This window comes from Hypomesus nipponensis, chromosome 24 (genome assembly GCF_054491055.1).
Source record: "Hypomesus nipponensis isolate SF chromosome 24, ASM5449105v1, whole genome shotgun sequence".
NCBI classification, from domain to species: Eukaryota; Metazoa; Chordata; class Actinopteri; order Osmeriformes; family Osmeridae; genus Hypomesus; species Hypomesus nipponensis.
Window position 1 is genome coordinate 11,026,052 of NC_140384.1, and position 26,070 is coordinate 11,052,121.

Genomic DNA, 26,070 nt, shown 5'->3' on the forward strand with positions numbered 1-26,070 from the left:
CACTCAAACTTTGAGGAATTGTTTCTTCAACTTCTTTCTGGTCTGATGTGGTTGTGACAGCTCTACAGAGCATCACGTGTACATCACATGTACATAGCATCATATCTGGGATCATGTTTGTTGTGTCCTGGCCCAGTGTCATATTAGACATGATATCTTTAAAGAGCAACTACACACCCCTATTTCAGCCGAAGCCCACCCCTACATGTTTATAGAAAAAAAGTGATTTGTCGGAATCAACACAGAGGGTGTCCTTGCTAAATGCACGAGGGATCAGTGTGAAATCTCCTGTCCTGGAACACAAATCAGGTTCAAACACATTTACTCCCCTATACTGCCCCCTTGTGAAACATCAAACAAACAACAGCTTCAGTTTGCAAAAGCAGGACACCAGAATCAGAAACTGTTTCTACAGGTCAGTTCCCACTTCTCAAACAAACACAAACAGCGGCTGTGTGGAGTGGTGGTGTGGTGGTGTGGTATGATATACCTGTCATCTTTCCTACCAGTGGGAACCCAGCAGTCAGCAGTAGTGTTTGGTGTTTGTTGGGGCCTACTGGTTGAGGTTGCAGGTTCAAATCCCCTCTGTTCATTGCTTTGGAAAAAAAGGCGTCAAATAGACGTGATGTTGTGTCAGTCAGGCGGAATCTCCTCATCTCCCCCTGTCAGGCAGAGGGCAATGTATGTGAACGTGTGTGTGTGAGCGTGTGTGTGTGAGCGCATGTGTATCTGTCTCATCTTGTCTCATCTTTCTATCTTTCTGTCTGCTTCAGATGTAAACACTTCTCATCTCCCACCCCCCAGCCCTCCTCCCCCTTCTCCTCCTCCTGCCCCTCCTGCCCCTCCTCCTCCTCCTTCCCCTCCTCCCCCTCCTGCCCCTTCTGCCCTCCTGCCCCTCCTGCCCTCCTGCCTTCCTGCCCCTCTACAGCACCATGGTGGGGATGTGATGCACCAGTGAGGCAGGGTGCGGGTGGGGCACCTGGCTGAGGGGAGGGGGGGGCGGGGAGCGAGCCTGCAGCACCCCCACCCCCCCGGCTCCCACCCCGACCCCCGCCCCCCCCGTGGGACGATGCCGGGCGCTCTTCTGGTGCGCCCTCAGTCCGGCCAGCTGGGAGTAGGCGCTCTGGCACACGTGGCACTTGTACGGGCGCTCCCCGGTGTGCAGCCGGACGTGGTTGCGCAGCGTGGACGACTGGCTGAAGCGGCGGTTGCAGAAGCGGCAGACAAAGGGCTTGTCCAGCGTGTGGATGCGCATGTGCGAGCGCAGGTTGCTGCGAGAGTTAAAGCCACGGTGGCAGATCACGCAGCGCATGCGGCTGGCTGTCGCCAGGGACGAGGAAGAGGAGGAAGAGGAGGAGGAGGTGGAGGAGGAGCCATCGCAGAGGTGGAATTCATCTGGGGAAGGAGGAAGGGAGGGTAAGTGGAGGAGGGCTTTCTGTGTGTGTGTGAGTGTGTGTGTGTGTGTCAGACCCTCACCTGTCTTAATCTTCTTGCTCTGGTCCTCCTCAGTGCCTGGGACTCCAGGGATCCCCAGGAAGGTGTTGTGAGAGTTCCCATACCACACCAGCAGTTCCTGGTCTGGAGGGATAGTCTGCAGGAGAACACATGTTCAGACGGTGAGCTCAGTCCTAGACCGGGAGGCCCAGAGTGAGTGGTGTGGGACGTGGTCCTCACCTCCACAGCCTTGTAGAAGATGCTGCCTCCCAGCTGCATCACCTCCAGGTTCTGCTCCTGCTCGTTGCGAGCGCACTTGATGTATGTCATCCAGCTGCGCTGGTCCTCCTGGCTGGCGTCGATGAAGTAGCGCACCGAGCCGTCCTCGTTGAACACCTGCAGGACACCAGGGGTCGGGGGAGAGGTCGGGGGAGAGGTCAGGGGAGAGGTCAGGGGAGAGGTCAGATGTCAGAGGCTGTGGTTCTGGGACCATGCAAAGAAACAGGTGTATCCTGACAAAAACCTGCTGTTAACCAGGCAGGCAGACACACACACACACATGTACACACATATTCAAATGTCCACATCTGTTTGTTTGTTTGTTTGTTTACCTCCCACATGAGGTTGTTGTTCTTGAAGAGGTCAACGTGCTCGGGGGAGATGACACGACCTGTGAAGGGCCCCATCTCCGTTCCCGCCTTGATCCACGTCTTAGAGAAGATACCCAGACCCTCACCGGGGACGGAGCTCTGAGCGATGATCACCTCGCTGGGGAGAACCAGGCTGGACAGCTTCTGCACCTCTGGAGAGGAGAGAGGAGGGGAGGGGAGTCCAGTTAGCATGGTACAACACGACTAAACTGCAACTTCATGAACAAATGTAACACTGTTCTGTAGATTAAAATGTGTCGAAAACTCGTAAACATATTGTGCACCGTTCAATGTTGCGCAGTGTTTTGTGTTTTAGGCTAAAGGACATACAAAGGCTATACGTGTTCGCTTTTTGCCCGTTGATATCTGAGTCCTCAAGTGAAAAGTCAATGGAATGTGATGTGGGCTTCACGAGAGAGCAGAGGTTTAAACTCCCGGTTATCGTGCTGAATAGAGCGGTTTGTTCCGCTGCTGACGTACTGGCTCTCAGAACTCGTTAAAGGCATATGGGGAGAGAAGGTTCATTGCAAATTCATTATCCCTTTTAAGAACTTTGTAGCAATACAACAAGAGTGAATGAAACGAGAATCTGTTGAAAGGGTCCGGGAATTTCTGACAAAAAAATTGAAAGACGATTAGGCGTCTGACATGGTGTGAATAGCAATAGAATTAGCCTTCACGGTTTATTAACGAAGGAACACCCGGTCTATAAAGGCGCCCGAAACTGAAAAATGCTACTGTCGCGCAATAGCTGCCAGAACCGAGGAGAGAAGCTGTTCAGAATCTGAGATGGATGAATGGAGGCTAAACCCCGCAAAGCTTTTCAAGAAAGGAGGTTTTCTTTTCTTTTGTGCGCCCTGCAGTGTTTGGGAAACTTTCTCAGGTCAAGCACAGCGATAAGCTCATGAATTTAATACCCCTCTTTAAGTCACAACCAGTTACACGCTGAAGGAATCTCTAAAAAGCTACCGGGGGCCCGGGTTCGAGGAGGTTAACGCGGTACATGGTGAGAAATACATGGAATCTAACCGTAGAAAATCAATATTTTACGCAAAATTGGGACTGAGAATGTTGTCATAGGTCTAGCTTTCTTTCCGAATGTTTGGGAAAATTTAGGCTAAACCTGGTCGTTTGCTTTTGTTCCCAATCAACAAAAGCAACTTTTTTTAAACTTCGCATGATAAACATATTTAAATTTAAATTATGGTTTTAATATATTAGGCTACATGGATGTAAATAAATAAATTAGGCCGGGACCACTATGTCATGATATATTTTTTTTATCTTACCGCCCGAGAAAGACTGCGCGAGGACCTCTGCGGTGAAGGCGGTTTTGGGACTGATGCTGGTCTTGTCTTCAAACAGGTGCTCCCCGAGCACGTTCCGCCAGCGGCCGTACAGGAAGCTGTGGAGGATATCTGAAGTGATGATTTCAGCCAGAGATAAACTCTGTTGTTTAAATCCAGATTTCAACACGAGCGTCTCGGCGGGAAGCACGGAACCCATGGTTACCGAGTCTTTAAGTTGTGCGTAAAAATTCAGATTGTTCTTCCCTAGTTTAAAACGTCCACCTGTTACCCCCAAAAGATAATTAAGTCAATTTTACACTGGGATAAGAAAAAAACTAATCTAGATATTTGACGTCCTCTTTGCTAGATGTAATAAGAAAATATTGAGCCTGTTCCGATTCTCGGTGTTTTTATAGGGTGCTGGTGCGGCCTTCCTAATGATCTGATAATGACCCTCCCCTTCTGTTCTACAGCTTGTTCCATAGCAGAAGCCACGCTCTCAACTGACTGGCCCCTCCTCGAGAGACCCGGTGTGCGCGTGTGTATTTTCTTAGGCCTAACCTTGGTGTGTGTGAGAGAGACAGAAAGACATGGGAGGGAGAGAGGGGTGCGTGGGCTGTGAGTGTGTTGGGGGGGGGGGGGGGGGTAAAAGGGTCTGTTAACGACGGTGTCAGAATTTGCGAGAGACCCACCTTGCAACCTGTACAATAACAAGCGATCCACAGCCACGGGTAGGGATATGGGAACAGTGTCTCGCGCTGGCATTGTTGCATGCCACGCAGTGAAACGTTGCATGCCACGCAGAGAACCAAACTTGCACACAAACATGACAGGAAAAAATGACAAGTTAATCAACTGACATCAGCGAAGCACATCGAGCAAGTAGAATATAGTTTAGGCTATACTTTAAACACATTCTTATCCACTTCGATTTGACATCCTCACCTCAAGTTATACAATTATACAAATCTATACATTAATTGGGCTCACATTTTCAGAGAATTAGACCAGCTTTAGATCTTTATCCATTCAAGAACAAGATACAATTCGGAGAATTCCTTACTTTAAGAATATTAAAGGTTCACACGAGAACATGCAACCATATCACCGAACAGGCTACGGTCGTTCCGCAAAATAAAAAAAGGGTTTTGATTTAGGCTTTAATGTAGGCTGGAAAAAGAAACAAGAAAAAATATTCGATGTTTGTATTTCAGATATAGGCTTACACATTTTACAATTCCCAACACTGTATTTCTGTTTATGTATCCATTTGTTTTAATGGGTTTTATGAATTGTTTTTGTTTAATTTGGTTTAATTTACTCTCTCTGTCGGCAGTCAACATATTTTCTCTCTTTCAGGACTCGCGGGCCGGTTTCCCGTTCCTCATGCAGAGAGAACATCTTTATTCCAACCCGGCTCGCGGCTCTCCCATTCAGCTCGCCACTAAACAACGTCTGCTGAAAGGAAAGTGCCTCAAATCAATCTTCCACGGTGTTTTGAGAGCAATTTGACATCCATGGTACTCATCTTTTATTTGGATAACTACAAGGGGCTGGTAGCGGGGTCTGGACAAGGTTGCGGTCTGGCAAGAGAGGGGGACATGAAATGAGATGGAAATGCGCGAGAGGCGCGCGAGGTGAGCCGACTGCCTGCCACGCGGTGACTGAGGCTTTGAGGTGAGTGACAGAGGAGGAAAACAGATTACTCCTCAACAGCTGCTTTTTAGGGGGAGCCCCCCCCCCCCCTCCAAAACCTTTTTTCTCCAGATTTTTCCCCCTCCCATCAATAGGATTTCCACACATTAAGATTAATTTAAATGTATTAAACGTTTATTGCTCTTAAATACACTTGCAGTTCACACGAACAAACAATGTAACAATAGAAGGGTGATTCGTCTAAATTAATATCAGAAAATAATATGTTTTTATTTTTTATTATGCTGCTGCATTAAATTAATTCGCCTAATCAAAACGAATTAAAACGAAAATAAGGCCTCTATAACCTGGTTGTTATTCCTGTGAAATTCTAAAGGTAGGATATTAGGCTGATTTCCGCCAAAAGATTAATTCAATAAAAGAAAATGTTTTGATGATAGGCCATTGTTTTTTATTTATTTCAACGTAATTCCCACAGCGACTTGTAGTTTAAAAAATGATTATCACACGGACGTGTAGCCTAAATCAGCTTCTCAAAATTAAGAAATATCTGATAGTGCATATCCTGAGATCAGTTGCCGTAACTTTTTGTGTTTAAATTATAATATCATATATCTGTTGAGACATTCCACTACCATCCACCTGCTCCGGGGCAAGTGCAGGTAAACCTCAGAAGGGAAATGTTGCCCGCAGGACCAGCGGCATTTATCCGACGTAAACACACCGTGAGCACGAGTAAACAAAAATTCAAGATGGCTCGTAATTGAGAATACTCGAAAAATGTTTACCTGTAAACAAAATTCGCCTAGTTTGTATATTAAAACACAAACAGTTAGATAAAGCCCTATTTTAAGATTTGTAATAAGGTTTTTTTGTTATTTAAAAAAATCTCCTACAGGCCTGGTAAACGTCTATGTTGTATTTAGAAGAAAAAGGTAAACGACGACACTGCTAAGATAAATTGAGCCACCGTCCATGCGTAATTTATTTAGCATTCATCTCTTTCCTTTAGTCTCCTGAGGGGTTCCATAGCACAAAGCAGCAATCTGTCCCCGTGGCTTTTGTGAGCGTAGAAAGGAATAAAAATGAAGAAAGAATAGAGATTTGCAAATGTTTTTCAATTGATTTGACTCAATGAACAGTGGATTATTTTCTTTTCCAAGGGTAAAATGGAGGAGTTTGGCTGGAAAGCCACGGTCAAATTTAATAGACGGGAAAGATGTGCTTTATTTGGTAGGATAAAATTTAATTAGCTTAGAACGGCCCTTGAGAGACAAAGGGAACTCAATATGTACCCAATCCGAATCTCTTTGGGGAAACAGACTGTTGAAAGTCAAAAGAAATGTTGAAGAGAATAGCGAGCTCTTTTTGCCGGGGCGGAGAGAAAGGGAAGGGCCAGGAGGCGGCAGGTGACTGGCACGCGTAAAAACAAGAGAGACACTTTTGGCACGCGGCTGATTATTTCTCGGTGAAAGACTAAAAGACCGAAATTGAGGTTCCTTCAGGTCTGCCCCACTTAGACCAGCTGAAGACAACACGTGAAAAGGACTGAGGAGCGGAGCACGAGGAGAGGGGTGGGCACTATGCAAACAGAGCCGTTAGGGGACAGACCGTGTCAGAAGTAGTTATGGGAATGTGCCCAAATGGCAGACTAATATTGTTCCAACGATCTGCTTAATATCGTCAACCATTTATGCATATTCATGTTCCGAATGCATACAATATAACGCTAAGCACCAATTCATGGGGCGCGCAGACAGGCAAGAACATGTGCACCCCTTACACCCCTCCTCGCTCCTTCTTCTATCCCCTGATAATCCGAGAAGAGTGCGCCTTGTCCTGTCCTGCGTCCCGGTGAAAGGAGACGGCTGCTCGGCGCTGAGCGCTGGGGGCTTTATCATATCAAATGCTCATTAAACTGCTGTCTGAATTCAGACCTGCCGCCTCTAAACATGGCAATTAAATCGACGTCTACATCGAATAAGTTCACATGGCCAAATTAGGCTATACGGGGTTTTCCTCCCTCCGTGTAGGGTCGTTAATTAATTTACATAGACATAAATCAACAGACACATGCTTGTATAAAAATAGGCCTATAGTGTGGTTAATGTAAATTATTAGGGTACTTCTGATTAAGCATTGGATGTAGAGGTGTCTCATAAACAACAGTTTTATCACTATGATTTTGCCAGGTAGGCTAGACTGAGTAATTTAAACATATTTCAAGTGCGCCGGGCAAAAACGTTCCCAGCAGGTCATATGCTTCGACGGCTTGTTGTATACCTTTATCGATGCAACTTTTGATGAACAAACTTTTGAAATTAATTGATGATGTGGTTATTTTTCATCTATTTCTAAATCACCGAGCGCGCGTAAGGGTGCCAGTACAGAATGGGTCTAACTGTCTACGGTGAACGGTCTCCGTAAACATTTCAAGAAAAACAATAATGTAAAAAAAGAAAAGAAAAGAAAAAATGTTTTTCTTATTTCTGAAATAATTGAGGTTGAAGCAATGACATAATCACAACTTCCTTCTGTAGGCTAATACAATTAAAAGTAGGCTAAGTAACATTAATCAAATCACCAGGTCATAGGACTACGTCCGTGGGCTAAAACTAAAATAGCCACCGTTTAAATGGGGCACGTGAATGGAACGAACACCTACTCTATGACGTGTGACATTATGCGTGCTTCCAGCAGTTACAAGGAAGCAACCGATGTCACCGTTACTGGCCCGAAAAAAGCAGGTTTTAAAATATACCTGTAGTTGCATGGTTGAAGGTGCTCCGTGTGGCCCGCGCGCGGGGAGCTAAAACAGCTTAATTGAGACCTCTCCAGAAGAGTTAATGGCCTTGCACTAACTGATATGGTTTGTAAATTGGGCTCCAATTATCACTCACATTGAAGAACTCAGTCGCGGTTACTTCTGTCTCAGGGAACCAGAGAGACAGAGGCCCTGGGAGGAGAAAGAAAAGGAAGAAGAGAGAAAAAAAAACACGTGGCTGTATGATTAGGGTGCTAAATACACAGGTATATTTGAATATGTATGTAAATATATATTTACACAATACATATTTACATGAACGGTAACAAATATGGACAGCGGCACTGCTGCGAAACGGAGACAGACTTAACCCTTTCACGCAGAGGGTCAGAGGGGTGATCTGAAAACAAGTGTCAAGATTTGAAAACAGCTGCAGAGATTTAGTGGGGGTCTGGGGGGAGGGGGGCTCTATGGCCGGAGCCCAGTCTCTGCTGTTCTCTCTGGGAGGGGGGCAGGGGTCTAGGAGGGGGGGTGGAGGGTGTGGGAGGAGGGGTGCAGCGGTTCCCAATAACCTGGGATTTAGATCCATTTGACATCCTGCCCAGCAGAACAGGAGAGAGGGTGGGGGGAGGAGAGAGGGTGAGAAGGAGGGGAACAGAATGAGGACAGACAGAGAAAGAAAGAGACAGAGAGAGGTAGAGAGACAGAGAGAGAGAGAGACAGAGAAAGAAAGAGACAGAGAGAGGTAGAGACAGAGAGAGACAGAGAGAGAGAGACAGAGAGAGAGAGAGAGAGAGACAGAGAGAGAGAGAGAGAGAGAGACAGAGAGAGAGAGACAGAGACAGACAGAGAGAGAGGTAGAAAGAGAGCAGTAGTTGATACATGCATTACAGATTGTGTCTCCTGGTAGTGTGGTTGTGCTCCAGCAGGAGCTAAATGTTTAATCAGTGGTTAGCAGCGATCCTCCAGACTGCCTTACTTACTGCTCTGCTCACAGATCACGTTACACACACACAAACTCTCCTGCTCAATCACACACACAAAAATAAATCACAAACAAAAAATACACATTTTATACACATATGCTTGTTCACACACAGTCCCTTAGATATTTCAATATCTACCAGAGAAACAGTCAATAATTTATTTTATATTGAAATGGATTGGTTTGAGTAATAATACTATGTAATCATCCATTGTTTTTTCCCCTTGCCTCAGTATCTTGTGTAACATTGATCTGTGTTTTGGAGGTTCTACCAATTCCAGACTCACTTCAAAAAGTCTCAGTCAGCCTCCCTGTTAAAATGAAGCAACACACACACACACCCACACACAGAGACAGTCCTTGTCACCCCACACACACCCTCAGTTAATCACTCCCTCATGCCCCAGTCAGTAGGGTCATCACAGTGTGCTCACTCATCTGTTATGGAAGCCAAATGCTCTTCTGGCAGACTGGCACAGAAGACAAGTCTATTAGACACACACACACACACTCTCTCTCCCTGGGTCTATTAGACACACACTCACTCTCTCTGGGTCTATTAGACACACACTCACTCTCTCTGGGTCTATTAGACACATACACACACACTCTCTCTCTCTCTCCCTGGGTCTATTAGACACACACACACACACTCACTCTCTCTGGGTCTATTAGACACATACACACACACTCTCTCTCTCTCTCCCTGGGTCTATTAGACACATACACACACACTCACTCTCTCTGGGTCTATTAGACACACACACACACACACACACACACTCTCCATGTCATACACATTAGTGAGTAGAGACCCGGCCAATAAAAACCTGCTGACCAGATTCACCGCCCCTCCCCCTCCTGGGTTCCTGTCTCCCTAACAGCCGTTTACCCCCTTACATGTGATTACCGGAAGGTTCTAGAAGTCTGACGTCAATCACGCCCTCATCACCGCCTGGGGACACGGTGCTGCCGTGGCAGCGGTTGCCGGGGACCTGTAGCGCGGGTGACAACCGTGTCAAGGTGAAGTATTGTTCATCTGGAGTGGCTGTCTACAGGCTCGTCTTTCACTCAGGAGAATGACCCGCAAATAGACATGGGACTATCTGTGTGGTATATAGTGATAGGTGTGACGTTTTGAGTGTGTTTGATTGGGCGGTGAAACACACATTAAACTCTGAAAAATCTGGCGTGAAAATGTGTTAATGTGAGCTACCAGTGACTTGACATTGAAATTTAAACTCGACACATATCCTTGGGAGAAATAGATTTGGGTAAAACGTTAGCTTTGAAATGTTTCAACACACTAAAACAATGTCATGGCAGCGTTTCAAAAGCAAGTGTCAACATTTGCAGTTCCCTTTCTCTTGGAAGTCACACATTGCCAAAACCTCAAATTGGAAAATGTCTTTAGAAATATTTGTAATTTCATCTTTGGTATTTTATGTGAAGTTCAAGGGCTGCGGAACTTTGTTTTTCTTTTATTTAGTTTTAAGTTGTTCCAAGTTCACTACACCCTGACATTTCAGTTGGTCTTCCACCAAAACAGCAAATTGGTAAAATTATTTGTTGAATTATATTACTGTAGACTGGGATTACTCTCAAACACACGGTGAATCTCGGACAAACTTGAATTATTAAAGGTTTCTATCACTCTCACACTTCAATCATTCTCCCCTCCTCCTCCACTCCCCTCTCTCCATAACTCTAACCTTTGGGGGGGGGGGGGGAACGTTTTTTAATAATTTCTACAAGGAAACTATCCAGACAGACAGATACGTGACCCAGGTAAACAAAAGCTCATCACATCCTTTAGAGTCTAGATTTATTTGAAGCAAGGTACACAGCAACACAACTGGGAGACGAGAAGTCCTTTCTACTTCAGCTTGGCGCGGTTAGTCTCCTCTGTTTGTTTAACAGTACAAAAATAAAGATTCTATATTGTTCGCCACGAGTTGTGGCTAATTATTATTATTTTTGAGTCAAAACAGTTCAAAGTAAGCGTAGAAATTAACTAGTGAGAATATATATTGCCTCTATTTGTGTACATAGCATAGAAAACTTTACACAGAAGATATGGTTGTTAAGATGCAGCCCAGAAGAGATACGGTTGTTAGGGTGCAGACTCCCCCCCCCCCCCCAGTCTCTGGGCTTGTGCCGGCCAATCAGAAGGCAGCAGACGACTCAAAAACAGGAATGTGTTTTCACAAAAGCCCACTGTCTCACCGACTGCCCCCCCCCACCTCCCCAGCACCCCGTTTGTCAACAAAACATCATCCTTCACCTCCCCTTTCCTGTGTCTTTTAAATACATGGTTTATTTCATAATTTGTGCATATAAGAAACAGGTTCTAGAAAAAGAAGAATTGAGAGCACAGTTATACTGTCCCCAAGCCTCACTCCTACAAATAAAAGTCCATTGTGAGTAACAAGATAAATCTTAGGCCCTGCCCGCACTGAGATCGTCAGATGGGGGGGAGGAGAAGGGGGGAGTCACTAGTCAACATCTGTAATACAAAACCCTCAGAACAGGTAGGGTGACAGGTGAGGAGGGGGAGGGGCTTAGCAGTCTGGAGATACAGCACACGTACTGTTTAGATTTGCACTTGGTGAAAACGCAGCATCAAATTCACAACACTTTAACCCATCTGTCTGAGCAGCGAGTCACACACAGGAGGGAGGGAGGGAGGGAGGGAGGGAGAGAGGGAGAGAGGGAGAGAGGGAGAGAGGGAGAGAGGGATAGAAAGACTGATGCCAGATTCACATGAACATTTCTTATTTCGACAAATAGACTTAAATATAGCATGAGGAGAAATACCATAACAATATTCAATCAAACTCATCATAAACGTTCAATAACAGATCATTTTGAGAAGCACTTTATCTATCACACGAAATAATAAAAACGCAAGATTTATAAATGTAGGAAGGAAATCTATATTCGTCTCCACACTGAAATAAAGATATTGCAACCTCCCTGAACACACAACAAAGACTGAGCAATCAAAATGGGATAAATAAGGAATTAGAAACCATACCAGTAATTTAGTACAAAAAAAAATTCTCCAGACAGATTACATTACATGTCAATCTCACAACATTAAAATGTTCGACGTAAAAAACACTAAATCAAACAGAAGCTCTGTGCCGCCCTGCCCTTATTCAGAAGCCCTCCAGACTGCTAAGACCTGTGAAGCCACACCTTTATTTAGCCAAAAGAAACACACAAAATGAGACGGACACAAAAAGAATGAAATATAAAGATTATACTGCATTTTGTTCAAAGCCACACTGATACATGTTCAAGTTTGATGGAAAACAAAACCAAAAAGGTTGTATTTGCAAGACCAGAGACTAACCTCCCCAAAACAATTACCAGGTGAAATATCAATTTTACGTAATAAAACATAAAAATAAAATAAAAATACATTGGAAATAAAAAATAAAGGGAAAGTGAAAACGTCTTTGATTTTTTTCTTCAATTAATATTATTATTATTTTTAGTCATTCTAAAGCGAGTGTGTTACAAAAAAGAAAATGAAGCCGCAAAGCCGCTGAAAATATCTTCTAAACCTCAATAGTACTGTTAACAGTTGTCTTCCTTGTCCTCAATCGCTCCAAGCTCTTCTCTGTGGAGGTCTAGTGGTCCTGAGGACACACAAACACTTCAGCACACGGTGTGTGTGTGTTACCTGGCTGGTGTGTGTGTGTGTGTGTGTGTTACCTGGCTGGTGTGTGTGTGTGTGTTACCTGGCTGGTGTGTGTTACCTGGCTGGTGTGTGTGTGTGTTACCTGGCTGGTGTGTGTTACCTGGCTGGTGTGTGTGTGTGTTACCTGGCTGGTGTGTGTGTGTGTGTTACCTGGCTGGTGTGTGTGTGTGTTACCTGGCTGGTGTGTGTGTGTGTTACCTGGCTGGTGTGTGTGTGTGTGTTACCTGGCTGGTGTGTGTGTGTTACCTGGCTGGTGTGTGTGTGTGTTACCTGGCTGGTGTGTGTGTGTGTTACCTGGCTGGTGTGTGTGTGTTACCTGGCTGGTGTGTGTGTGTGTTACCTGGCTGGTGTGTGTGTGTGTTACCTGGCTGGTGTGTGTGTGTTACCTGGCTGGTGTGTGTGTGTGTTACCTGGCTGGTGTGTGTGTGTGTTACCTGGTGTGTGTGTGTTACCTGGCTGGTGTGTGTGTGTGTTACCTAGCTGGTGTGTGTGTGTGTGTTACCTGGCTGGTGGGGGCAGAGGGCCAGAGGTATGCCCCCTGCTGTCTGTAGTACTCTGCTACAGCTGCTCCATACTCTGGGACAGGACTCTGCTGGGACGACTGACCTACACACACACACACACACACAAGTGTAAGAAAAGTACACCCATTAAGAGAATAAAGACAGAGAGGAAAACAGAAAGAGAGAGCGGTAGAGAGATTGAGAGAGACAGGCAGAGAGATAGAGACAGAGGTAGAAGGCTGGAGAGAGAGAGACAGAGAGACAGAGGGCTGGAGAGAGAGAGAGGGCTGGAGAGAGACAGAGAGAGAGATAGAGAGAGCGGGCTGGAGAGAGAGAGAGAGAGGTAGAGAGATAGGTAGAGGGCTGGAGGGATAGAGAGGTAGAGGGCTGGAGAGAGAGAGAGCTGGAGACATCACACCTAGTTTCTTATAGTACTGCTCCCATGCTTTGGAGTAGTCCATCTGACCAGCCTGGGAACCATTGTGACCTGGAGACACACACACACACACACAACGTTACAGCACACAAGAAGACACACACACAACGTTACAGCACACAAGAAGACACACGAACACAACGTTACAGCACACAAGACACATACACAGAACATTACAGCACACAAGAAGACACACACATACACAGAACGTTACAGCACACAAGAAGAAGAAGAATCATGTATCTTTTAGCATAAGTACTGGGGTCAGTGTGTGTGTACGTACTGGGGTCAGTGTGTCCAGCTGCCTGCCAGGTTTGGTAGGTGGTTCCCCATCCGCCCGTCATGAATGCCTGGGCCCCTCCGCTGCAACACACACACACACACACATCAGCACTGCACGCGCACACACACACAGAGAGACACACACACACAGCAGGGGGAGATACCTCTGGTGTGTGGCTGCAGGCTGGGTGAAGGGGCTGAATCCAAACCCTCCGTTGCTCATGATGCCTGAACCCTGGAGACACAGGAGTAAGAACAGGGCCGTCTTCATCCCCACCACCACCATCATCATCATCATCGCTATCATCACAATGCATGGGTGTGTCTGTGGTGTGTGTGTGTGCGTGGAGTGTGTGTGTGGAGTGTGTGTGGAGTGTGTGTGGAGTGTGTGTGGAGTGTGTGTGGAGTGTGTGTGTGGAGTGTGTGTGTGTGTGGAGTGTGTGTGTGTGTGTGTGGAGTGTGTGTGTGCGTGGAGTTTATGTGTGTGTGTGGTGTGTGTGTGTGCGTGGAGTTTGTGTGTGTGTGGACTGTGTGTGGAGTGTGTGTGTGTGTGGAGAGTGTGTGTGTGTGTGGTGTGTGTGTGTGTGCGTGGAGGGTACCCCTATCTTGTCGTCTATGAGCTGGCGTGCCAGGTCCATCTGAGGGGCAGTGCCTCGCAGGGTGAACACCCTGACGCTGGGGTCTGTGCTGGGAGGAGGGTTCCTCTGGAGCTCCACGTGGGCCCCAGACTGCTGGTTGATGCTCTTGATGGTGTCCCCCCCTGAGACACACACACACACACACACGGCAAGTGAAGAGATATTGAGTACAGCCAGACTGATTTTGAGACTGAGGGTCTCTCCCCCCCCCCTTCCAGGGGGAGGAGCACCCACATTCAGACATCAGTTAGCATCTTCTTCCCTACAAGCAGACACTCCATTGACCCTACTTGACACCGCGCTGAAAAGGCCTCCTAGCCCTCCCCTCGGCCCCTCCGCTCGGCCCTGTGCCAGCCCAATAGACTCCCTGGAGCGTGAAGCCATTGTGCTCCAGATGAACCCTGCTTGATGAACCCATGAAGAGGGCAGCAGCGACAGGCAGGCTGGAAACACCAGAGTAACATACAAGACTCTCTCCCCCTCTCTGTCTCCACACACACACACGCACACACACTGTGTACGGTCATCTTCCGTGCACATCTTCCGGGGTCATACATAATGTGTGTTTGTGGCGACGGGGGGTGGGGGCATTTGGTTGGGGTGGAGCAGAGGATGGTGTGTGTCTGGGGGTATTTAGAGACTGGGGGGTAACAGAGGGGGGGGGGGGGGGCGTGGCTCCTGTATGGCTAAGACATTAATCACCATCGGCCAATAGAGAGGCTTGACAGCAACACCAGTTCATCCTCCTGCTCCCAGCCTGCCAGACATATGGACCTGCTACACACACACACACACACACACACACACACACACACACACACACACACACACACACACACACACACACACACACACACACACACACACACACACACACACACACACACACACGCACACGCTCTCACACACACGCTCTCACACACACGCTCTCACACACACTTGACATTTGTGCAGCTTAGCCTTTTCATTACCTCCCCCCTCCTCCCAACACCAGTCACCCAGTGAATGGTCAATGACTTTTAAATAGGGGCCAATAGACTGAGGATGAATGGCTAATAAGCTCATTCATCCTGTCAACCCTCCCCTCACAGCTCTCTGGACAGGGGGGGGAGCAGAAGGGGGAGCAGGGGGGGAGCAGGGGGCAGAGTAGGGGGGAGAACAGGGGGGGAGCAGGGGGCAGAGTAGGGGGGGAGTAGGCCCAGACAGGAGGTGTAGGAGATAAGGGAGGAGAACAGGCCTGTGCTTGAGAGAGAGGTGGGGAAGGAGAGAGGGAGAAACGATTAAGGAGAAAGTGCAGGGTAGGGTAGGGTAAGGGAGAGAGATAGGGGGAGAAGAGAGCATAGCTCGGCCGCCCAGGTACTTGTGACACATTAGAGACTTTCAGTCTTTTACCTTGACAGACAGCTAATGGACCGAGGAGAGGGAGAGATGAGCGAAAAGGGAGAGAGAGAAAGGAAAAGAGAGAGGGAGGGAGAAAAAGAGAGAGGGAGGGAGGCAGAGAAAGGAAAAGAGAGAGGGAGGGAGGGGGAGAGAGAGAGAGGGAGGGAGGCAGAAAGAGGGGGAGAGGAGGAGAGATCAACATGATAAAGGCTCGCTTGGCTTCTCAAGGCTGACCTCTGAAAGAGCCATGTATGGTTGTGTTCATCCATGCAGCAGTGTGTGAGTGTGTGTGTGTGTGTAATAGTATATTTAACAGTAATGAAGGTTGTACGACCCTGACCTCCCACCCATTATTCCTGTCATCTCACGAGTGTGTGCGTGTGCTTACGTGTGTGTGTGTACTAGGGATGTAACAATATTGACGATATCGCGCTATCGCGGTGGTAAACGTGTCTCGATATCGTCGTGGTTGGGTTACAATATTAAAAGGACAGGTGTCCGTCAAAAAGCAAGAGGAATAAACACAGTCCCGTGGAACAAATCATTGTTAACTACATAGACCATGATCCTTTGCGCTGCGTCGTCACAACAACCATCAGTGTTTTCCCTATTACATCGCGGAATACATAGCGTGTGATTTACGTCCGTTTTCTGCAGTAGATGGCAAAGGATTTAAAAGGTTAGTGGCCAAGCTTGAGCCGAAGTATCAAATGCCGTCGCAGGCTGAATAAATGTCAGTATTTTTTTTGCTATTATAATCACAAACACTATCATGAGCTATTTAACAATTTTTCCCAAATATCGCAATAAATATCGTACCGTGAGGTCAATATCGAAATTGTATCGTACCGTGAGATTTTGATATCGTTACATCCCTAGTGTGTACATGTGTGTCTATGTGACTGTGAGTGTGTCAGCACCTACCTTTGCCAATCACCAGGCCACACTTGTCAGCAGGTATGGTGTATGTCACTTCCTGTAGTCCTCCAGGTGAGCCCAAGTTCCAGTCCCCTCTGACCCGGCCACGCCCCCTCGCCCCAGCCACACCCCCAAACCCATCTCTGTCCTGGAGACACAACACAGGATCAGGAAGAGACTGGACCTGCTTGTTCGGTGTGTATGGTGTGTGTGTGTGTGTGTGTGTGGTGTGTGTACCTGAGCGGTCTGGATCAGCTCGTTGATAAGGTGTACAGCGTGCTGGCAGCGGTCAGACTGACCCATCACCATGGCAACACGTTCAGGGCTGATCCCGTCGTCTGGCAACAACAACAACAACAACAACAACAAGGTTACAGGTATCAACAGGTTTAACATGCTACACCCCAACATGCTACACCCCAACATGCTACACTCTAACATGCTACACACAAACCCTAACTTGTTACACCCTAACATGCTACACCCCAACATGCTTCACCCTAACATGCTACACCCTAACATGCTACACCCTAACATGCTACACCCCAACATGCTACACCCCAACATGCAACACCCCAACATGCAACACCCCAACATGCTACACCCTAAAATGCTACACTCCAACATGCTACACCCCAACATGCTACACCCCAACATGCTACACTCTAACATGCTACACACAAACCCTAACTTGTTACACCCTAACATGCTACACCCCAACATGCTTCACCCTAACAGGCTACACCCTAACATGCTACACCCCAACATGCTACACCCCAACATGCTACACCCCAACATGCTACACTCCAACATGCTACACCACAGCATGCTACACCCTAACGTGTTACACCCCAACATGCTACACCCTAAAATGCTACACTCCAACATGCTACACCCTAACTTGTTACACCGTAACATGCTACACCCCAACATGTTACACCGTAACATGCTACACCCCAACATGCTACACCCCAACATGCTACATCCCAACATGCTACACCCCAACATGCTACACCCCAACATGCTACACCCCAACATGCTACACCCCAACATGCTACACCCTAACTTGTTACACCCTAACATGCTACACCCCAACATGCTACACCCTAACATGCTACACCCTAACATGCTACACACAAAACTTTAACTATTCCCCAAACTCCCTTCCTCACGTATTCGCACGCACACACACTTCTCAAACACCCAGCACACACACCCCTCCAGCAGACACACACACCTGGTTTGAACTGGATCCTGACCCCTGCGTCGTTCTGGATCTTCTTGATCATGTCTCCACTCCTGCCGATCACGATTCCCACTGCAAACCTGGGCACTGCCACCTGGACACACACACACACAGGTCAGTCGGTAGGTCATGTAATGCGTTCAACCCTCTCCGAAAAAAAAATTCCCCTCCCTGTCCCCCCCCCCCCTCCTCCAAACCCAGGTGCTTACGTCCAGGGTGCTGCCCCCTCCTCCTCCTCCTCCTCCCCCCCAGGTGCTTACGTCCAGGGTGCTGCCCCCCAGCCTGGGGTTGAAGTCGTTCCTCCCAGACCTGAAGTCTCCCTGGTCCTTCTCCCTGATAATCTCCAGGACCAGCTCCCGAGCTTGCTGAAAGGGGGGGGGGGGGGGGATTCATGAAGACTTCTGAACATACAACCCTGTGTGAGGTGATAAAGAGATGTGATTGGCTGTGTGGGCGGGGCTCACCTGGACCTTGTAAGGATCCCCTGAGATCCTGAGGGGCTTGTCTGCTCCTGTGGGCATCGGTCCATCCTGGATCATCATCATCTTCACCCCCGCTCGCTCCTGAAGCACACCACCATCACCATCACCACCATCATCATCATCAACACCACCACCATCACCATCACCACCACCATCACCACCACCACCACCATCATCATCATCATCATCACCACCACCACCACCACCACCACCATCATCAACACCATCATCATCATCAACACCACCATCATCATCAACACCACCACCATCATCATCATCATCAACACCACCACCATCATCACCACCACCACCATCATCACCACCACCATCATCATCAACACCACCACCACCACCACCATCATCATCAACACCATCTTCATCAACAACACCACCTCCAGCCCCCCCCTCACCTGCAGCTGTTTGATGGTGTCTCCCCCACGGCCAATGACCAGACCCACTTTACTGGCAGGAATCAGCATCTCCTGTACTGAACTGCCCCCCTCGCCGTCACCATGGAAACCAGGGCCGCTCCGACAGCGCTCCACGATCTGGCTGAGCATCCTCTTAGCCTGCCTGGGGGAGTAAGGGAGGAGGAGGAGGGGGGGGGGAGGAAGAGGCAGAGGGGAGGAGGGGGAGAGTTAGGGGGGGAGGTAGAGGAAGGGGGGAGGTGGAGGAGGGGGGAGGAGGAGGGGGAGGAAGAGGGGAGGAGGGGGAGAGTTAGGGGGGGAGGTAGAGGAAGGGGGGAGGTGGAGGAGGGGGGGAGGTAGAGGAAGGGGGAGGGGGAGGAGGGGGAGGAGGAGGAAAAGGGGAGGAGGAGGAAGAGGGGAGGAGGGGGAGGAGGAGGGGGAGGAGGAGGAAGGAAGAGTGAACACACTTTTTTGAACAGAAGTCCAGTGTTGTGAAATGTCTGTGTGTCTGTGAAGAGGACTTACTCGATGCTCTCTGGAGTTCCTGTCAGTGAGCAAGGTCTCTCCATCATACCTCCACTCTCTAGGAGACCGAACACAGACACACACACAGCATTAGACCTTCCCTGTCTCAAGCAATGCAGGTAGCTAGATACCACACACACACAGTTTTCTTACCGGAGGCTATCTGTATCTTACACCCTGACTCCAGCTGGATTCTGGTGATCTGCTCTCCTCCTCTACCAATAACTAGAGAGGAGGGGGAGAGTGAGAGTTTAGAGGAGAGTAAAGAGGCGAGGGGGAGGGAAGGACAGGAGAGAGAGAGGACAGGAGAGACATCTCCATCTAACTGGGTTAGGGTTAGTGAGACCTAACAGGGTTAGTAGGCCGCAAGGTGAACCAGAAAAGTTTTTTTTCGAAAATGATTCCCGCTCCACAGTCTGGCGTCTACACAATCTTTAGCTCATAAAAAAGAACGAGTCGTGCTGAGCTACCCCCCAAAAAAGTTTGCTAAAATTCCAGTTGATTGTCGATGCGTCTATGTTTTATGCAGAACTAGTTTCTTCAGAGCGTAATAAGATTTTGGTGGCACGGTTCAACACGTGATCGTTTTACACCAATAAGGTAGCTGCTTTTTGTCAACATGGATGGATGGATGGATATGGCAAATAGAGGATGGGACCTTGCCCGTCACCTGGATGACCAGAAATTCGGCCCCTGACAGTGTTTTACATGTGATACACTGCAGCTGCAAAAGTGCCTGTGAGACAGACAGATGTTCCTGTTTTACTGCAGGACTGTGTTGCACAGACTTATGTTGTTGTTGTAATTGTGCCAACAGAAAAGAAACTGAGGAACTTGAAGATAACTGTCCTGACACTGACAGTGAGGACTGAGTGTCCTTAATCTGTTATACTTATTCTGTTTTGTACAGTTTATATATCATATTTCATACTTTTCATAAAGATTGTTTTTATGTTTGATCAGTGTTGTTTTCATTCATGGACGAATGAATGAATGAATTACATTTACGCATTTAGAAGATGCTTTTATCCAAAGCGACTTCCAAGAGAGTTTTACAAAAGTGCATAGGTCACTGATCATAACAACAACATTGCCCCAAACATTGCGGGTACCCAAACATGAAGCATACATCCAAAACCAAAAGTCCCAAAGGGAAGAACAATAAAAGCATGAAGTTAGACAAGTTACAATTAAGCAGCAAGAACCTCAAAAGTGCAAGAGTGTACCGGTGGAAAGCAACAATAATATATTTCAGAGCAAATACAATAATTTTAAGGCAGTTACAACAAACCAACAAGAGCAACAAGTCTCTCAATAAGAGTCATTGTGATCCTGGAGGAAACTAACATCAGGTCCAGCCAATCATTCCTAAGTGCCGTTGTACTCCCAAGTGTATTGAATGTTACAACAACGACGTAGGTCTGTGCAACACAGTCCTGCAGTAAAACAGGAACATCTGTCTGTCTCACAGGCGCTTTTGCAGCTGCAGTGTATCACATGTAAAACACTGTCAGGGGCCGAATTTCTGGTCATCCAGGTGACGGGCAAGGTCCCATCCTCTATTTGCCAACCATATCCATCCATGTTGACAAAAAGCAGCTACCTTATTGGTGTAGAACAATCACGTGTCGAATCGTGCCACCAAAACCCTATTACGCTCTGAAGAAACTAGTTCTGCATAAAACATAGACGTATCGACAATCAACTGGAATGTTAGCAAACTTTTTTGGGGGGGTAGCTCAGCACGACTCGTTCTTTTTTATGAGCTAAAGATTGTGTAGATGCCAGACTGTGGAGCGGGATGAAATGATAACAGGTTGACCTTACAGCCTATAGGGTTAGTAACACCTAACAGACTGAGCTGTCCTCAGCAGACTTACTGAATCCAACCATTCTATCAGGCACTTTGTAGTCTTCTGTTATCACCCTGGTGAGGAAAGACAAGACACATGATTTAGTCACTGTGTGTGTGTGTGTGTCTGCAGTTGAGTACATGCTGTATCCATTCAAGAGGATTCCATTAGAAACATCCACAGTCTCAGCCCCAAGGACGACAGCTGATAAATGTTACGATTGTGCGCACACACACACCTCTATTTACAAACAAGACAAGGATGCAGAGGGCAGATCATTATCTAGGCCTGACTAGCTCACTGGTCCCCTACTGAGAAAACTGTGTGTGTGTGTGTGTGTGTGTGGGAATGGTCGACAGGGGCAGGGTGGTATTACACCAAATAGCTAAATCAATATCTTTCTCCTGGAACACGGATAGCATGCTTCAACCAGTCAGCCAGTCAGTCAGTCAGTCAGTCAGTCAGTCAGTCAGCCAGTCAGCCAGTCAGTCAGTCAGCCAGTCAGTCAGCCAGTCAGTCAGTCAGTCAGTCAGTCAGTCAGTCAGTCAGCCAGTCAGTCAGCCAGTCAGTCAGTCAGTCAGCCAGTCAGTCAGTCAGTCAGTCAGTCAGTCAGTCAGGGCTTACCTCTGGTGTCCCATGGCTGCTAGCTGGTTACCTGCAGAGACATGAGAGGAAGGAGGGAGGGATGAGGGAGAAAGAGATACAGTAGGGAGGATACAGTAGAAATGATAGGACGGGAGAGGGGAGGGGAGGAGGGGAGAGAGGGAGAATAAGGGAGAGGAGAGGGGAGGTTAGAAAGTCAAACTTCATGAAAAAAAACAAAGACATATAACCAACAATGAGAACTCCACAAAGCCTCCCCTATCCTCCCCTCTCTCTCTTCCCTCCCTCCTTTCTCTCTCCTCCCCCACCCTGTTCTCTCTCTCCCTCCCTTATCTCCCATCCTTCCCCCCCTCTCTCCCTGTTTCCCCCCTCAGAGAAAGACTGACTGCCCCACAGATAGATCCATATTGTGCTATATTGGAGGAGCAGTGGGTGAGCACACGCATCCACAGGGTGGTCAGAAATCCCCATTCTGGCTGTGACCGGGACTACAGCCAGCCACACTGTCCGATTGGGTGACGGGCTGAGGTAATGGCGTGTGATTGGACGTCAGGCTGGGGTAATAGCCAGCAATTGAGTGACCTTCCCAGGTAATGAGTGTATTATCTCTGTAGGGGTGATGGGCGGGGACAGAGGGGTCTCCGTGGTTACCAACAGGCAGTATGGAGATAAACTGGAGTGGGGGGCAACCAGCCTCTACTAAGGCTCCTGTAACAGTCCTGATGAGTTAAGAGCAACACTACTGGGGGTGGGCGTGTGGAGAGAGGTGTGTTTGTGGAGAGGTCTGTGTGTGTGTGTGTGTGTGTGTGTGTGTGTGTGTGTGGGGGTGTGTGTGTGTGTGTGTGTGCGTGTAGAGGTGTGTGTGTGTGTGGAGAGGTGTGTGTGTGTGTGTCTGACCTGTATAGGCGTAGAGGGAGGGGTCGACGCCCGGCGGAGAACTGTTCATATGGGACATAGGCTCCGCCCCCATTTTAGCAGCCATCTGGGACAAAGAGCACATGACACCAGTCAACACCAGACACATCCACCAGTCAACACCAGACACATCCACCAGTCAACACCAGACACATCCACCAGTCAACACCAGACACATCCACCAGTCAACACCAGACACATCCACCAGTCAACACCAGACACATCCACCAGTCAACACCAGACACATCCACCAGTCAACACCAGACACATCCGCCAGTCAACACCAGACACATCCGCCAGTCAACAACAGACACATCCGCCAGTCAACACCAGACACATCCACCAGTCAACACCAGACACATCCGCCAGTCAACACCAGACACATCCACCAGTCAACACCAGACACATCCACCAGTCAACACCAGACTTAGCTACCAGACACAGTGTACCAATAATAATAGTATTCCAGCACCAGTACAACATGGCTGTTATGATGTGCGTCTCTGTAAAGACATTGCAGGTGGCCTCACATCAGATCGGTCTCTTAAGCAGGGACATGAGGAAGGAGGCAGCAAAGTATTCAATTCTAATTTTATTTGATTACTTTCCAGCACCTTCTAGTTAGAGTAACCATGTATTTGTCCCCGGGTGCAGTTGGAGCATAATGCTGTTTTGCTGCACGGGTAAAAAGCACTTACGACCGAGAAGGTACCAAGCCTTTTTCACTAATTGTCTTTTGAGCCTAAAGCATCAAGTCTGTTGACACAGATTCACCAGTTGAGGTCTGAAAGCTTGGGTCTAACCTTGACGATCTGAATGACAACAAAGATGCTTAGAAGAAAAGACGAACGTTAAATTGGATCTGGAGTGCGCTGAACGTTTTTATTTGCTGCCCTTCGCAACACTCAGGGAGACTGAGTTGAAGGAATATATTTCAATAGCTTGGTGGCCAGAACAGGTCGTTATTATGTATTAACAGTCTAAAAAATATGGATTTAAACTGCTTATGCTCTTCTTCTAAGACTAACCCTGTATCGTGTTACTGTGCTGATTATGAATGTCTAAGTAGTGAAACAAGCCTGTTTGCGCCGGTACATCAGGCAAGAAATTGTTATTGAAGTGGGAAAGTCAACGTGTTTCATCAAAAGGGCTGTCAACTACTTTAAACTGTTTATTTGGACCTTTTACATTTCTCTCCAGTATACTTTATACTGTAGAACACCGTTGTAAAATGTTAAGCATGTTATAATTTAGAGCAATAATTAAGTTCCGCAAACAACTAATACCATCTTTATCACTGCCCCATATTCACAATGCTCTATACTTCCCACGGAGCGTGTATAGTGCTCATATGCGTTACATAAGGTAGCCTACTTAGCTACAAAACTTTGACAACAGCTAACAGGTTAGCTAGCCACCTAGCCTCCACGGGGCAACGGGGGAGGGGATTTTAATCTGTTAACTACAAGCAAGCACCGGATGGGTTTATGTCCAAATCAAACTTGTTTTTATACAGGGAACCTTTTCAGAGATCTGTTCTGGTTAAGTTTCGATGTTTCAGACCAAGGCCACAACGAATCCCTGAACTTTAGTAACTCAACAACAGGTTGCATGTGGACACGTGTGACCAACTCAGCTAGCCACAGAGTTAGCTAGCCTGCTAGCACGAACAACAGTACTTCAGATCTTAGACGTGACAACACTACAAATTGGATTAACATGTTTTCGTGTCGTGCTGTGGACCGAAAAGACGCCAGCACAGCTGGTGCGCATATCAAAGTAGAGCTGGATGACAGCTAGCATGCTATGTGGTTTGCTAATGTGTTTTTCTTGAGCGCATAGCACAAGCTGGAGACATGGGCGAGTTCGAATAAAAGTGCTTTAGCGTCGTTTAAAAGGCCCGTTTCCACTTCCGTCAAATTGTAATTGAATTGCTCCACTCTTGTTACCTGTCGAGCCCGATGTAAAGCGTCGGCGAAGCCGTCAGCTTTCAATCCGGGCTGAGGTATTGCGGCCTGTCCCTGTACCAGCTCCGCCATCATCATCATCATGATCCACGGCCAGCCTGCGGCTCAGCTGGTAGCAGCACACACCGCTCTCAATCCGCTTCCGCGTTCGGCCGGTCACGTGGTGCAGCCCTTGCCTCGTGTAGTACGCTGAACTCTTCAGTAGGGCAGTGAGAGATTGTAACTATTTTAGATCTTTTTTTGATTATGGTTATTATATCCTTTAAAAACGCGCTGTATATGGGCATGTTAAAATAAAATAACAATTCATTGTTTATAGGTGGACAATCAGCATGTTTGAAGAATTAACATCTGGTATTAAGCGTGGTTTTGGGTTGTGGTGAAACTTTATTCAAGACAAAAATGACGTTTTGTGCGCTATGTAAATGATACTGCCGTCGCAACACTGACGCTGTATCGCTGCGCTGGTGACGCGACCAGATCTGTAGACTGACATGTCTGATAACCCTGACCTGACCTCTGCTGCCCTGAATCCCTGAGGTCTGGAGACACACACACACACATGTATATATATATACACACAAACACACACACAAACACACTCACATACACATACACTCCTCCGGTCCTTCAGGATGTGACACACCTGGCCCATGGTGTCAGATGCAGCTGATAGAGAGAGAGAGAGAGAGAGAGAGAGAAGTAGAGAGGGAGGGAGGGAGGGAGGGTGTGATTGACCAGAGGGAGAGTGGATCTGGTATCTCACTAGTCTTTTGTTTTATCTCTGTATCCGTGTTTTAAACGACTCCATCACAAGGCACCCCGTAGTGAAAATGATGTGTGTAGTGTGAGTCTGTGTGGTGTGAGTCTGTGTGGTGTGTGTCTGTGTGGTGTGAGTCTGTGTGGTGTGAGTCTGTGTGGTGTGAGTCTGTGTGGTGTGAGTCTGTGTAGTGTGAGTCTGTGTGGTGTGTGTCTGTGTGGTGTGAGTCTGTGTGGTGTGTGTCTGTGTGGTGTGAGTCTGTGTGGTGTGTGTCTGTGTGGTGTGTGTCTGTGTGGTGTGTGTCTGTGTGGTGTGAGTCTGTGTGGTGTGAGTCTGTGTGGTGTGTGTCTGTGTGGTGTGTGTCTGTGTGGTGTGTGTCTGTGTGGTGTGTGTCTGTGTGGTGTGAGTCTGTGTGGTGTGTGTCTGTGTGGTGTGAGTCTGTGTGGTGTGAGTCTGTGTGGTGTGAGTCTGTGTGGTGTGAGTCTGTGTGGTGTGAGTCTGTGTGGTGTGTGTCTGTGTGGTGTGTGTCTGTGTGGTGTGTGTCTGTGTGGTGTGTGTCTGTGTGGTGTGAGTCTGTGTGGTGTGTGTCTGTGTGGTGTGAGTCTGTGTGGTGTGAGTCTGTGTGGTGTGTGTCTCCTCCAGCTTCTGTCTAAGCTGTTGGGCCAGTT

At 47.6% G+C, this 26,070-nt stretch overlaps 2 protein-coding genes across 3 annotated transcripts; both read right to left on the reverse strand.

The window, feature by feature from the left end:
* Positions 1-922: 922 nt before the first annotated feature.
* On the reverse strand, positions 923-3,713 carry prdm12b (PR domain containing 12b). Its single transcript, XM_084690660.1, has 5 exons — positions 3,374-3,713; positions 2,046-2,236; positions 1,675-1,830; positions 1,477-1,591; positions 923-1,395 (listed from the first exon to the last, which is right to left on the reverse strand). Exons 1-5 carry the CDS (start codon positions 3,588-3,590, stop codon positions 923-925), a joined length of 1,152 nt encoding a protein of 383 aa, XP_084546786.1. The 5' UTR covers positions 3,591-3,713.
* Positions 3,714-10,586: 6,873 nt separating this feature from the next.
* LOC146233203 (far upstream element-binding protein 3-like) lies at positions 10,587-24,785 on the reverse strand. Of its 2 annotated transcripts, none has more exons than XM_084690443.1 (18): positions 24,625-24,785; positions 22,658-22,742; positions 21,782-21,812; positions 21,185-21,231; positions 19,458-19,529; positions 19,305-19,362; positions 18,783-18,945; positions 18,355-18,453; positions 18,151-18,255; positions 17,882-17,984; positions 16,882-16,982; positions 16,651-16,792; positions 14,308-14,468; positions 13,873-13,943; positions 13,710-13,789; positions 13,409-13,477; positions 12,990-13,093; positions 10,587-12,425 (listed from the first exon to the last, which is right to left on the reverse strand). In XM_084690443.1, exons 1-18 carry the CDS (start codon positions 24,724-24,726, stop codon positions 12,417-12,419), a joined length of 1,602 nt encoding a protein of 533 aa, XP_084546569.1. In that variant the 5' UTR covers positions 24,727-24,785; the 3' UTR covers positions 10,587-12,416. The 2 variants fall into 2 exon arrangements, with proteins under 2 accessions (XP_084546569.1, XP_084546568.1); XM_084690442.1 differs by having other exon boundaries at positions 18,100-18,255.
* Between the last annotated feature and the right edge of the window lie 1,285 nt (positions 24,786-26,070).